Source organism: Amphiura filiformis, chromosome 1 (genome assembly GCF_039555335.1).
Source record: "Amphiura filiformis chromosome 1, Afil_fr2py, whole genome shotgun sequence".
Lineage (NCBI taxonomy): Eukaryota > Metazoa > Echinodermata > Ophiuroidea > Amphilepidida > Amphiuridae > Amphiura > Amphiura filiformis.
In genome coordinates this window covers 2,116,897-2,133,281 of record NC_092628.1, presented here as the reverse complement: position 1 = coordinate 2,133,281, position 16,385 = coordinate 2,116,897, and the positions used below count along the sequence as shown (strand labels likewise).

At 36.0% G+C, this 16,385-nt stretch overlaps 1 protein-coding gene across 1 annotated transcript in view; it reads left to right on the top strand.

Moving 5' to 3' along the window:
- The window catches only part of LOC140169461 (protein wntless homolog), an 83,245-nt gene extending 73,762 nt beyond the window's left edge, over positions 1-9,483 (top strand). Inside the window, exon 12 of the mRNA XM_072192724.1 lies at positions 8,297-9,483. Coding sequence (XP_072048825.1) covers positions 8,297-8,454 — 158 coding nt within the window. The 3' untranslated portion in view covers positions 8,455-9,483. The remainder of the gene's footprint in view (positions 1-8,296) is intronic.
- The last annotated feature ends 6,902 nt before the right edge of the window (positions 9,484-16,385 follow it).

The window sequence follows — 16,385 nt, the reverse complement described above, 5'->3', positions numbered from 1 at the left end:
TGAGCATATACTACAGGGATAGAAGGGGGCCATTTCCAATGAGGCATTTAAAGTGTTTGAACAATTATTTCTAAGATTGCAGGTTGACTCCCATTTTGCATCTACTGTAAGCTCATGTTGGAAGTCACCAATCAGATTTCATGATATCCTTAGAATGGTGGCTAAATGTTTTTATTGAAGAGTGCTTCCTGCATTAATTTTGTTCTATTCCTCAAAACACTTAGAAATGAATTTGGCAATAAGAGGCTGACAAATTTGAGATATTCTACAGTGGTGGTCATAAGTATTGGGACAGTTTTGGTAGGGTAATGTAAATAAGCCTCCCACTTCCCCGGATCAATGTTGAATCCTACATTTTTAGTCATGCATGTCTAGTGGCACCCAACATCGATTGGTGGGGAAGGGGTGGTAGGAAAAGGTATAGGCTTGACCGCTTGACACCAAAGAAACCTCCATTTCATTGCATTAAAATTAGGGAAATAAGGCCATAATATAGTATACGTTTTCCGTAAGTGTCCCAACACATTTTGACCATGCATGGTTGTAGTTGAAATCCATACACCCCTTCAGCCCACCAGAGGTGTTGAGCGTAAGGAGAAGAAGATGTTAAAGGTCATTTTGAGGTCAACCTGAAAAATGGGCTGAAAATGAACAAAATGGTCTCACATGAACAATTCAAACCATATTGGAACTAATTTGAGTTATAGCTGTACTAAAGGAACTTTCATGTAATGGTGGTGTTCAAGGTCAAAGGTTACTTGAGGTCAACTTGAAAGAAATTTTAATGGAAAATACAACTTGTATCTCTCAGTTGGAGAACACACGTTAATGTCAATGACACTTTTAAAAGAATTACCTAGTAAGTGAACTATTCTCTAGATCAAATGATCGAAAGCTGATAAGTTGATATGATCCCTCATCTATATTTATAAGAAAATGCCTCCTGGACATGTTAAGTGTACAAGAATTATTCTTTGTAATGTCTTGTTTGCTGATGATATGACAGAGATAAGCTTACCTTAGTACATTGTAACCAGGTAACCAAGACATCAAATATGCTGAGAATCTCCTTTCTAAGAATATTAGTAATGAATGACTAAGGAAGATGAAGACTGTAGAACATTGACCAGTTATACAAATACCTGTAGACACAGTGTACAGTTCTATGAAATATGCATGGACATTCTACACTGATTTAACATTATTTTTATTCCTTTACATAGTATGCCTTGTAATGGCCATTTTGTTAGTTTATCAAACTTGAAGGCCGGCTCTGTAACAATTCTAAAGTGTTATTTTACCAATTCAGTGCTGAGATGTTCCTGGTTGGCTTTATCCACATCACATACATACCACTGATCTGTCTGCAAGTTTGAATTCTGGCCCCAGAGGATGATTTAAGCACTTCTCAGCAAGTCTTGCGGTTAGCACAGCTGTGTGAGTGAACATGACACCATTGCCCGCCCACTGCATACACACATGCATGGTTAAATTTGAATTTGGACAGATATATTTACAGTAAAAATACCTTCAAAAAGTTGGTCGATTTCACATTTTATGTTATCTACAGAAGGTGTGAATTATCCTTCATGCATACATCACTTTAGATCTGAAATCGACCAAGTAATAATGACACACGGGCAATTCTAAAACAACATCTTTTGCACAGAGTTCAATGGGATTTGAAAAGTAAAGTGGCAGTTGAAACTCTAATGAGAACACTTTTACAGTGCATTATGGGGCTTCCTTAAATCATCCTCTGTTCTGGCCCATAGCTAGTTTACAGTCGGTGTACTCTAGGTAAGCTGTGATTTGGTAGCCCAATTGGGTGACTTTTGAAGACTTTCTTCTTGACCTTTGGCAGCTTCCTATCCCATTTTCAAAATTGGCTACAGAGACTTTCAGTATAATTTCTTAGCCCATAGAAACCAATTATTAAGAGAAGTATTGGGCGACTTTTCTATAATTTTTTATTACCCGCAATGCAGCAGAAATGGGCTGTTCAAGTTGAAATCCATTCACCCCAATGGAAGACATGACCTTAATCACACAGGGGTATGTATATACTTTGAATTAAGTTACCTGAATGGGCAGCTCCATTTGAAATCTACACTCCCTGTATGAGGAATCAATGTCATGTTTTTCATAGGGTGTGTGTGGATATCAACTATAATAGCCGATTGTTGGCAGGCAATCTTGTCTCCAGTAGAAATCAATGTTAACACCCCTTAGGATAAGACCACAGCATAAATTAAGACTCATAAATATCACTGCTCACATAATCTGCCTGCCTTCAGGGTACATTGAAGTGAATTAGAGAATTGAATGTGAATATATTATGGGAAGGGATCAGGAGACTTTTCACATGGGACACTGACAAGTGGACAAAGTGACCAGTTACAGAATTCAATTTAACCATGGAAGTAAGAGATGGGTGTGACAATTACAAAAATATGGCTTATGAATAGACCAGTGGGCTATTCTACTTGAAATCCATACACCCTCTTTGGAAGACATGACCTTAGTGTCCACCACAGAAAGTGTGAATTTTAAATGGGGTTACCTGAATGGCTGACTCCATTTGAAATCCCCCCCCCTGTGTGGGACAGTAAAGTTGTATCTGCTATAGGGGTGTATGGATTTCAACCAAAATAGCCCATTTTATACCTCATCGCCAATAGGAATTCACCACAGGGGAATTTAACGTGACTTGAATGGTGCTATTATTGATTGAGTTGCTTTCTTTTTTAGGATATTTAATCATCCAATGAAAACTCTTTCATGTACATCTATCAGTATCAAATACCGACCGCAAAAGGATTACTTTGGAACCAGTAATGTTCACCCTGTATATCCTAAACTAAGACAAATATGTCAAATTTAAAGCCACCAGCCAATACTTGTACCCTTTAGCTTTGATTCAAGACCTCATTTGCTGAAATCAGTTGAGAATGAAAGAAACGGTGATCGTAAACCTGAAGACAGAACAAAATCAAAAGTTGTACTTTAATGCTCTTATTCAAAATGTTGAAATAATATTAGTAATAGCTGCCAGGAAGGGTTACTGTCCATTTTAAGCTGAAATAGCAATGTAAAGTGAAAGACATCCCACTGGTTATTTTAGCCATTTAACATGTAGTTCTATGGGAGGACATAACTTCTTCTACTTCTACGCATTTTCTCATCAAAAGCCTGTTCAGCAACTGGATGAGGGACTGCTGTGCGGTGCTTCTAGCAGTGGACGAATGTGCTCTGTGCTCTTCAGCCTCTTCTATTTACAGGTGCAAGTTCATTTGGTGCAAGTAAAAAACATCTGCCATGGAATTAGTTTGCTTCGATGGCTTCCTTGAACTGCTCCACAGTGGGCAGTTCAATGGTGATTTGCGGAAGCGCATCCCAGTCCTGTAGTGTCTTCGGTAAAAAACTGTGCTTACATGTATTATATGTGATGATGAGCCGAGTCGTGTAAAGTGATGATGCTGACTGCTACGAGTAGTTCTGGTTCTTGGTGTTAAGTAGTTTGGCATGGATATTGCTATGAGTTTATTTGTGACTTTGTAGATCATGGTGAGGCGAGCATTTCTCCTTCTTTCTTTCTTAAGTCATAATAAAAAAAAACTTTGCTCTGTTCACCTACAAACACAACAAATTTGGCTGATTCCATTTAGGTGCAATATGGGATATGTGTAAACAAATATGCAAACAAATCAGGTTTGAAAAAAATTAACCAATTTCATATTATAAGATTGTACAATATGGCTTTCAGATATATATCTGGAGCTAATGTCATACAGTGTTCTATAAGCACCAAGTACTTACCACCTTGGTGTGTGAAGCATTAATATGCATTGCTAGATAACATAAATATCCCAGGGAGTTATTAATTTTGGCTAAATATTTAACTTGTATAATATCATTGAATCAAATACACTGACCCTGCCATTACTGCATATTGCACTGTATATGAACAGCTGAAGTTACAAAGACATCGCTTGTTTTCTTTCTTTCTGTCTTTTTATAGCTCCGATGATAACATACCTTAGGGTTTTATATACGGTCATCCCATCAAAGTGTTAGCACTGATAACATATTACATTGAAGCGTTCTATAATAAGCTTTATTTTGATTGGTTACTCAGATGATGATATCGTGTAATTAGCCATTCAGAGGCATTGTAAGATAAAGGCAGAAGTCTATTGAAGAATTCTGGTATAAGCTCTATTTTGATTGGTTTCTCAGATGATTATATCATCTCATTCACCAATCGGAGGTACTGTAAGACAGACAGTAGTTCCCATTAGGTAAAAATATGTCCCCTTTTCCACGCTATTTGGTAACTCTCATGGTTGCCAACTTTTGTGTAAGAAAATGGACATAATAGGTTCATAACTTGGGAACTAAGTATTCAACAGACCTGGGGATTCAACAGTCGGTGTAGGTACTGAGCAAGTTAGTAGTGGTAGTAACTCAATTTTCAAAATTTCTGACTTTGGCCTGAGTGGATCAGATCGGGTCACATTTTTTTTTACTGAATGAATTATCTATACCATCAACTTCACATGCCGTTATGCATACTTGAGTTCATCGTCCATCCAAGTGTTATACTCCACCAGCCTGTGAAAAGTGTTTGCTGTAATAAGTAGCATACGACAGAGTTGCCAGTTATTTAGTCCCAAAGTGTGGCAAGCACCACATCAAGGTGGTGTAAGCCCAATGTATAGCAAAAATAATGTACCCACAATTCTAAACGGCAGTATGGGACTTACTGCTGAACAGGCTCTATTGGGCTGTTCCAGTTAAAATCCATACACCCCCTATGTCAGATTAAAACTAGACCCATTCCACAAACCGCGACGCCTCTCGAATAGCGAGCGAAGCGAGCCCAAGGGTAGGGAGGCCTCACGGCCTCGCTATGCTCGGACATGAACTTAATCTCCCACAAAGGGGGTTTACATTTCAAATGGAGTCACCTATTCAGGTAACTCCATTTGAATTCACATTCCCTGTGAGGAAGATTAAGGGAACCCCTTCCATAGGGTGTGTGTGGATTTCAACTGGTATAGCCTGGTCTTCTGGTATTAGGATGTTTCTTTTTCAAGTTGTCTGATATTTATCTGGAAATTAGCTCAATTTAATTAAAAAAATATTCTCATTTGTGTAAAAGTTTGCCCAAAATCTGGGCTTCAGGTATAGAAATGGGTGGGTCCGATATGAAAATCTCTGAAAATCAGCAAAATGAAAAAAGACCTTGCCATCAAAATGGAAACTTGTGAAAGTAGTTAATTGTAGCAAGGATGTTTGCTGTTTTCCGAGTGAGAAGCGTGTTTCAGAAGTAGCCTAAGTGTTCGGATAGGAATAAGGCACTGTGTGGCATCACTAGCATTAGCTTGATAAGGACATGATGCATGGGAAGAGAAAAGTAGATTTATCACTCATAGATTGCTTTTCTGTTATCTTAAGGGATGTTCACTGAGAATCGTAATTGATGATTTCAGTATAGGTCATCATGATTCACACTTACTTACTGGTATTGAGTCATTGGTCTTAAAGGGGGATGGTTGGATATCTTTAGGAATGATCACTGAGAATCATAATTGATGATTTCAGTATTGCAATTCATTATGATTCATACTTACTGGTACTTTATCTAGTTATTGCTCATATATATAGTACTAATGCTCTGATTGATAGACTCAACACCATGACACTACATGTATCATCAAAATGGAGATTTTGAATGTACCAGTGAAGAACTTCTCTTTTTCATTAACCATATGAAATACTACAAAAATTGCAAGATTGTAGAAGATGAAATGAGCTGAAATTTGTGTCTTGAGGGTTAAACTGCAAGGACCTTCAAATAAGAATATAGTATATATAGGAATAAAGTAACTCAGCTCTAGAGGGGGTACTGAAAGGGCTATGAGTTGAAATCCATGCATGAAATCCATGTTTTTTAAAATGCATTAATTTGAAGTTGCTCTGTTGTTCTACAATCACAGTAAATTGGCCGATTCCAGTTAAGTGTAAGTTGTGACATGTGTTACCATAACAAATATACCAATAAAATCAGGTTTGAGAATAAAAAGTTACCAAGTTCATTTAAAAAGATCATGCATTGTGGCTTCAACACAAAAATAAGTTTCAATTTGTACATGGTTAAATTACACGCTGCAAATGCTTTATACATAATACCGCCATCCAAGTATAATAGGTCGTTCCTGAGAATAATATAAAACAAAACAGCTTATATTAAACCTTTGCATGGATGCAACTTTCAAAATTTTACAATATTGTTAAAAACTTCAAAAGTATTACAATTCATTACCATAACTGGAATCGGCATGAAAAATGAGTTCAAACACAGATCCTGGAAATTTGAAGCACATATACTAGTAGTTGAGTAGCCATGTGTAGAGTATTAATTTCAAAATCAATTTACCTGATATCAGACTTGTTTTGCTTGATGCATTTATGCTCTAAATCACAGTGGATTGGGTTTGTACAAAAGGTCTGCAAAGAATGCAATGCCTGGAAACAATGGTTCTCAACCTCATCAATAATTCATTCAATAACTTACATGCTGTATAAGTTAAATGGTACATTATTACTTTGTTTTAAGTTATTTGCATTTTAATTGAAATATACAGTTGTTTTTGTAGATGAATTTCAATGAATGATTACATTATATATGAGTTATTGCAAAGAACAGTATACTGAAATGCAGTAAACCTTAGACGAGCGCGTAGTGTAAGGATACATCGCATATTTACTGCGTTGCACGCACTTGTCTCTGATTGGCTGCTGAGGCGATCTGTTGTTGCCGAGTGGAAATTTATGAATGAACTGTGCGCCGTACGCGTTGTTAGCGCCGAATTTGCAACATCACGGTAGTCGCGCTCGTAAAAGGTTTGCTGCATTTTAGTATAGTAGAAACAGAGGAGAATGGGTACAATATGGAGACATACAATCACAAATAACCTCCACACAGGTGTTGACTGCAAATGACATGTTGCATTCAATATTCAAAAATGTCAGAATTGTACATTTTCATGATCATATTTGGAAAATACAATAAAATGACTACAAACAAGCCCAGTATTTGTTCAATGGTTCTTGATATTTTAAGAAAATATCTCAAAAACTTTTTATGTTAGGGCATGGCCATTACGCAAAGCAATGAAAAAAGACAAGAGAATTGAGCGATAGGGAGAAGAGAATGAGAGAGAGGGAAATAAGAGAAAGAGAGGGAGAAAGGTGGTCAAAAGAGAGAGAGAGTGAGGAGATGAGTGAATAAGAGAAAAAATAATGAATCAGCATTTTCATGCTGATACCAAATATAGTCATGAAAATTTACAATTCTGAAAATTGTGGGTTTCTAAAAAAATTGTTGTCTTCAGTCGACAACCGTGTGTGGAGAGGTAAGACAACTCTGAAAGGAGTAATTTGTGATTCTAGCTCCCTTTTTTATGGTATGTTTCAGTAGATATCCACGAAAAAACTTATTCCCAAAATTCAGTTGATTTTACATTTGCGAATTCAGGATATACTGACAGCAACAGAAAACACACCTAATTATTTCAGCTCACTGCTGCTCAGATTTGAGCAGGTTTAATGGGCTATTCCAGTTGAAATCTATACACCCTCTGGAAGATATGACATTAATCTTCCACACAGGGAGTGTAGATTTCAAATTGAGTCACCCATTCAGGTAACCCCCATTTGAACTTCACATTCCTTGTGTGGAATATTAAGGTCATGTCTTCATAGGGGGTGTATGGATTTCAGCTGGAATAGCCCTTACCCGATTGGCTATTCTATTTGAAATCCATAATCCCTCTCTGACAGACTCTAGCTTAATCTTCCACAGGGAGTGTGAATTTCAAATAGATTGTCCATTTGAGCGTCTTTAATGCAACCAAGTGAGATGGAGTCAGTGACCTGACTGTAATGGACTAAGCTGGACTTTCCGGTCTCAAGTCTCAGCTGTTATTCGCCCCTTGTTTGTATGGCTAATGTTAATGCTAAAGTAAGAGCATTTTTGCAGCCTTTTTGAAAAGGTTTTCAAGTGGAAATAGCCACTTTGAAAATGACAAAACTTACCAAATCAGTAGCTGCATCTTACATAAAATATCCCAAGAAATAAGTAAGTTGAATTGTATTCTGGTTTTCCAATTGACACAGAGTATATCTGAGTTCGTGTGATATTCGATGAAAAACATAAGTTCAGCATGCCCAAATAAGTTATTAAATTTATTGAATTTTTTTTGTCCAATTTTTGTCTATTTTAATACAGGAGATGCCAATTCTGGGAGTAATGTTGAATTTGAATTGGACCAGAGTGTGCCCTCAACCAGCACTGGAGGAGAAACCCAGACAGCGCCCCCACAGACGCAAGCTGGATCAGCATTGGCCGAGTCTTACATGTTGCTCTCTAAGGCTGCTGCAGACTAGATGATAAGGACCCAGGGGGCACCACTCATATATGATGGTGTAATATGCATGGTCAACTATTTCACACTACCATCTTATCAAGTTATGCCCTTTTGGGATATGTTACTCTTACAAAATCATCTCTTATGCCAACGTTTGCCGTCTAAATGATTTTGACATAAAGTATACCCTTCTTGGATTCAAATTCAAATTGGCCAGTAAGAAGGTAAACCATGATCTCGAATGCCTAGAATCATTACTTGCCAAGTCATCAAAAAGAAACTTTTTTTGTCACACATATTCACAGTGTTTGATTGTCTTGTCACCCTTCCCAAGGAGTTATGTTTACTATAGCATGATGCTTATGAAACTAGATTAATGTGCATCCGTTTCAAAAGCTCTAAGATAGTTCTCAGTACAACTCAATGCCTATAACGTGAAGCAAAATTCATTGTAGTCATAAAATCTGAGCTGTTTAGCCCTCAATTCAGTGTTCTAAATCGGTAAGTAAATTAAACCAATGGTATTTTACTGGGTAAAATACAGTAATCTACCATACAATTTGGTAAAATAAAAGACACCAAAGGAAAAGAAAATGTTTAGATGGCATAAGAATCAGGGTTCAGATCCGTCCAGCATGGGCGGACAAAGTAAAAATGAAGTTTGTTCAACTTGACTGAAATTTTTGTCAGGTTTTGAGGTCCTTGGTCAAGATGTTTATCCTATCATCTATCATGAGGATCCACAAGGTTCTCATTGCCATGGCAATGCAAATCAAAAATTGGTGTGAAAATGACAGTATTAACTCATTTTAAAGGGCTAAATATAAGGTAATTTTAGAGTGTTGGCCTATAAACATTCAACTTCACATACCAGCATGTGTTGCTGGTGCATTTAGAGTTGATTTAATTCCCTTATTGTGCATTTGAAAAATCCCAATTTTTGATCAATTTTGCTCCTCCAATTTGGATAACTTTGAAATGCTGCCACATCCAAGGTTTTAAGTTTCTCAATAAATTTTCTAATTGATGTGATTGTTCATACCTTTGCAAAAGCCCCGGGGGGGGGTACTCAGTACAAATGGCCATACGGGGGCGTGCCGCAAAACATGGGTCGCATTTTCGACCGCTTGGTATATCAATGACCCCTTATTTTTCCGTTTTTGTGGTATACGCATGGGTAGTAAGTTAAAATTGGTATTCAAATGGGGTCTAAATCAGATTTTGGTATATCAATGGGTCGAAAATCTTTAAACTCACTTGCATAAATTTCACGAAAATAAATTGTCTGATCGTCTCCAAATAAGGTACATCGCTATCCAAATAAGGCAAATCAGAACCATAAATTCAGAGCTGGGCAAATCAATTGATAGTCCGATTAGCAAACGTTGAGTTGTCATTGCAAACAGATGGCGACATTCTTCCGGTGTAGTATATATGAGCCCAGCACTACTTCTCTTTACCCCGGCCAGTTTTGATAAATCACTGAAATTAATCGGTATCGAAGTTGCAACAGCAATTTTTTCATCGCTGTTTTTTAAGTCAGTTTTGCCTCTCAGAACTCGGGATCGCAAAACTAAAGTAAATTAACTGCCGATTTTTAAATGCATCGAATCATATAAATAGGTTTTTTCAACAATCGGGTAAGTTTTTAGTGTAAAGTTGAGTATTATTTTTGGTGCCGAATTCAGCTGACATGACAGCACTGCCAAAATCATACACGATCGATGTGCATGGCATGGGTCAAATTGATGTTGTTTTGGTTCGATAATTCAATGATAATTGCAATTGCATTGAACAAATATTAAATTCGTTTAAAATTTCATTAAATCATGAGTAGAAAGAAAAAAGGTACCGTACAAAAAAAATAAATAAAAAAAAAATTTCTTCTATTGATTTTTTTTTTTTTTTTTTTTTTTTCCGTTCTTCTTTCACCATGCAGGGTACAAATTTTATGATTGCTCATCCAATTTTTTTCACAGACATCTTCCGTCAATCGACTTACTTGCATGAACCAAAGGCCATGATGAGCGGGGGGCACTGGCTGCGCCACTGTTTCGTGGTTTTTGTATGTTGTTAAATAAAATATAAATAAGTGCAAGAATCATCTTTCCCTACACAATACTTGTTACAAACTAGGCTAGATATCGGCCCCTACAAGACAAACGAACATAAATTGGGAAACTGAGAAAACAAAACAACAATAAATATATTTTGGATTTGTATGAGTTCATTACAAAATAAGGGGCGGTGCAACAATTGTGTACGCGGTGGTGAATTCTCAAAATGTTCACCACCCGGGGGTAGGCTACACATAATTAACGCCCCTAACAAACAAAATAATAATAATCAATAAATGATAGACCCTTGATAAATAGAATAAAAAATACAAAATACAGTAAACAAGAAATTAAAAAGCGTGATCTGAAATTTTTTACGGTATTCTAAAAGTATAGTGGTATATGGATGGGTCAGTATATGGGGTTGGTATATCAATGGGTGGTATTTTTGTCTTTTCAACTGGTATAGTCATGGGTGTCTATTCTATGTTGGTATATGCATCGGTAGTAAAAATTGGGTTTGAAGTGGTATAGACATGGGTACTACTTCAAAATCTTCGGAGGCACACCCCTACCCAAAAAAAATTTGAGTACCCCCCCCGGGGCAAAAGCACATATATCATAAAACAAAGGTTTCCTTCAGACAATTACTTGGAATACATATTATATTAAATGAGTTTGATCGCCACTAATATTCAGAATATTTTAATATAGCGCCCTTTGTCTTGATCAAAATTAATAGTTTGCAATATTAGTGTGATATTTCTTGGAGAATCAAAATGTTTCCTTCAGACAATGCTTTTTTTCTTGGAATACATAATATACTAAATGAGATTGATCACCACTAATATTCAGAATATCTTACTAGAGTACCTTTTTGTCTTGATCAAAATTAATAGTTTCCAATATGAGTGCAATTTTTCTAGGAGAATCAAAAGGTTTCCTTCAGATAATGCTGTTTTACTTGGAATACGTAATACTAAATGACCTGAATGAGATTGCCACCTGTCTTGGGGAGACTAGTATTCAGAATATCTTAATAAGGTACCTTACAATGTACATCTGACAATAGGCACATCAAATTGCAATTCCCTACATCATCAAGATCATAGTTATAAACTGAACTTAACTCCAGCACTGCATGAAGCCCTTTTGAAAGATACATTTTATTTAGATTGCATCAATGATAAACTTGATACAAGTGAAGGGTACACGTTCAGGAATGTTGCTAGGCGAATGAAGAACTGTTTGAAGACATAATATTGGTATAACTCAATCTGTTAATTTAATTTGAATATTTGCATAACTAATTAATTAACAAAACCGATTTAAGTATGCAAATGTGTAAATTTGCATAATTGGTATTCTAAATACATCATAAAAGAAAAATAGGAAAACTTAAATTACTTCTATGCATTTACATAGCTGTTAAATATGTTACAATCAATCAGAACATATTGTAACAAATGAAAGATTAGAACATGAAGTTTGAATTTTATACATAAATTATGAAATTTGATCATTTAAGTCTAGAAACACTAAAATTAAAATTGCCGATTAATTACCGGTTAATTACTGATGTAAATAAAATACCAGTAATTTACCAATTTAGAACACTGACCATCATGTCACTGCTTGCCAACTGGGGAGATCACAAACCATGTAATCATGGGCAGTACATAATTATAAGCTTACTAAAACCAGATTAGCCCATTGAGACCTGGTCGACATGTGTGTGTGTTTTCTCATCGACTACAATTATGTCATAATCATATTATGAAATTAGTATTGTCCGTTCAAGTTCGCGAATGATGAAAATTTCTATCATTGGGGCGGTTCGTAGCATGATCATGTTGTAATTGCCTATGAAAATTTTCTGTATGTACGTATATTGTCATTATATAATGTTTACTCAACAGATTTACTCAATGGCCAGAATTTTAATCTGCCCATCCATTGATATGTAGTTGACTGCTGGTGTACACATAAAAGATAGAAACAGTAATGCCATATTTACCATGTGGCAATTCAAATAGTCATAATCAATGATCAGCGATAAATTAAATAAAAATGTTACAGAATCCCTGTTTTATAAGCATTAAGTATGAAATTCTACCAATTTGGTAGTAATTCAGATAGATCATGTAATTGAGTAGATCGCTGGCTATACTTTGTTCGGCTTATAATTGGCGAAAGAAATAAGACTCATAACATAGTGTACAGAATGATGTGCACTCAGTTCAGCGCAGCACCTACACTAGTTGCATGTTGCATAGTGTGTGACTGGCATGCTTACAATGTAGGTGCGCGCAAGTTGGGACTTTATTGATGCACACAGTGATAAAAACTGATTATAAGCCGAACAGAGTATAGTATATTGCTTGAGACAATGAACCCTGTAAATGTGATGATTTAATGTAGTGGTGCATACCTTATTTGCCTTGCAGGCCAATTTCAGTTTTATATTAGTAATGACATACCACACTTCACAAACACCTGGTCAAAAGTCAATATTCACAAGTATGTAATACAGAAAAATTGAGCGAGAGGGTTCCAATGACTTTTTATGTCAATAAGTATAATGTATAAGAGAAGAAGTAAAGAGGGTAAAGGTTCATGCCTGGGTTTGCATGAATGCTCTCTGTAGACAAGACTTGGGCCATATGCCTCTGTATATAATGTTGTTCTGGGTGATCTGACACTCGTCCTTCAGAATGAGTGTGTTTGCCTTCCCAGCTGGTACCCATTTAAACCTGGGTAAAGTGATGCTAAAATGCTAATTCAGTGCTTTGCTCAAGAACGCAATGCGACTTGAATCTGTGTGACACTATGACTAAGAAAAGTCCAGGTGTATTTCCAATGATCAATCATAGATAGGCTTCCTGGGCTCTTACTGCCCATAATGTTGTGCACCTGTAGTTTTATTTTATTATTATGTACCACCGATTGGATCAAAGACCTATGCAATTAGTAGAGAGTGAATGACCAATGTGTATTTTTGTATGACGGCAATAATGTATAGTTTTGTATAGAATTAGAATATACAGGGTATAGCCCAAACGAGTATCAACATAATGTTGTGTAGCAATAACTTTTATGCATGTCTGTAAGACTGGAAGTAAGATTACTTAACTATTTATTACTTTGAACCAAAAGGGAATGGTAAGGCCAAAACAAACAAAAATCTGTCTCAGAAACAATTAAGCTAGGTGCTATATAGTTGTGTGTTTTTTGTTTTTGTTTTTTTTATTATTATTTTACGCTGTTTTTCAGCTTTTTTCGAGCATTTTCAGCATTTTTCACTTAAGATTAGTTTCAGGTCTGTGGATGATATTTCCAACACATCTTCCACAGGAGTAGTATGAATTTTAAATGGAATTGCCAAATTTGGGCAATTAAAAGTTGTAAGACATCCACTTTAAACATAATTTTAAAGTACAAGTGCGGATTTAGACTCCCATCCTTGCCACAATCAACATATGACCAGATTGAGCAGCTACCACTCCTTATTGGTTCCAATGATGTATTTATACTTTCTATGCCATTGTATATAGCTGTATGACTACTTCACTATTGTAATAATAATTGTATTCAACAATGAGTGCTTATTTATCACCAGGGTAACACCAAATGCATTTCTTTGATATATATGATGCAATAGCTGAAATGAGAAGACTATAGTTTTTGCGCTTATAAGTGACAAAAAAGAAAGTGATTCGTAACATCATGCATTAATATAGAATGGTGTGCATGCAGTTGGGTGTAGCACTTCACTAGTTACATGTTTCGTAATGTGTGACTGGCGCACACTTAAGTGACATACCCAATAACAAAAACCAAATCATTTTTGCCAATTATAAGCCAAACAAACTATAGGTTCAGCCCTTGTTGGTTTATGTTCAAAAATGGCATCAGATTGGGAATTTAAGACCATTTTCTGTACCAAACTCAACATATTTATTAGATTGAGCACCTTGCCACTCCTTGTTGGTTCTAAACATGTATTTGAAACTTTCTGTGCCATTGTAGCTGTAAGGTTATGTAACTTATTTATGATATTGTATTCAATTATTGCCGTTTATTTCTCAGCAGGGTAGCGAGTATTGCATTTCTTGCATGTATTAGATGCAATAGCTTTAATGTATAGTAGCAAAAGAATTAAGGTATCAGTTGTGTTCACCCCTGTATATCCTAAATAAACACAAATGTGTCAAAATTAAATTAAAACAAGCAGCCAATGCCTGTACTCCTTAGCTCTGATTTAAGACCTTATTTATTGAAATTGGTTGAAAAATAAAGAAACAGTGATCCAAAACCTTATGAAGATAAGAAATAAAAAGTTGCACTTTTGTGTTCTAATCAATGAAAGCACAATGCTAGTTTTTCGTGCTAATCAATGCAAGCACAGCGCTAGTTCTCTTGTTCGTGAACGCTTTGTGTACCAATCAATAGGGCATGCAATGTGACATTTCAACGAATGAGGTCTTAAATTTGAGCTAATGCAGCTATTGGCTGTTGGTTCCAATTATGACACATCTGCCTTTGTTTAGGATATATAGGGGGTGAACGTAACTGGTACCATAATTATTTGGCTTACTGTATAAGGTCTCATACTGCTGTAGCAGTGTATTGCAGTTTTCACACCTTTTGACTCTTCTGTAGATAGCACTTTGCTAAGCTGCTATCTTCAGTAGATAGCACTTTGCTAAGCTGCTATTTTCAGAAGATAGCATTTTGCTAAGCTGCTATCTTCTGTAGATAGCATTTTTCCAAGTTGCTATCTTCAGTAGATAGCACTTTGCTAAGCTGCTATCTTCAGTAGATAATATTTTGCTAAGCTGCTATCTTCAGTATATAGCATCTTGCTAATCTGCTATCTTCAGTAGATAGCATGTTGCTAAGCTGCTATCTTCAGTAGATAGCACTTTGCTAAGTTGCTATCTTCTGTAGATAGCACTTTGCTAGGCTGCCATCTTCAGTAGATAACATTTGGCTAAGCTGCTAGCATCAGTAGATAGCAATTTTCTAAGCTGCTATCTTCTGTAGATAGCACTTTGCTAAGCTGCTACCTTCAGTAGATAGCACTTTGCTAAGCTGCTACCTTCAGTAGATAGCAATTTGCTAAGCTGCTATCTTCTGTGATAGCACTTTGCTAAGCTGTTATCTTCTGTAGATAGCACTTTGCTAAGCTGCTACCTTCAGTAGATAGCACTTTGCTAGGCTGCTATCTTCAGTAGATAGCACTTTGCTAGGCTGCTATCTTTCACAACAAAATCTACTCTTCAGTAGATAGCAATTTGCTAAGCTACTATCTCCAGTAGAAGCTTCCAACTACTCTTACATATTATTTGTTAACATAACCAATATAATTCTAGAGTATTATTGAATTCCCTCATTGTTGATTCATATTCCAAAGTAAAAATTACAGATATAATCATGAAAAAATGTACATGCATTAAATTGTACTATTTATTTACATTTTGCTTGCTACTGGAATCTAATTGGGGATATGGGATCCAGTTAAGGTCTTGACCCTTATATTGTATTCAAATATTCATAGTATTCATATTTATATTAAATAATACTATTTATTTATGCTTTGCATATTACTGGAGCCTCTAGCCTCCCAATTATGGGATACCGGAAAAACTTGATAGCATATGTGCTTACTATCGAGAGCTTTTGAAAACATGAAATTGTACCAATGTCAGGTGGTTTACCAACTGAGCTTATGGAGTTGAGACACACATTTGCAGGTATATAACTATGTGTATCTATGATTTGCTCAAAACCCTTTACACTTTTATGGATGGGGCTCTTCATGTTTGCATGTTTTAAAAGTGCTTGATAGTAGCCTTAGAAGCACATATGCTAACTAACTACATTTGAACTT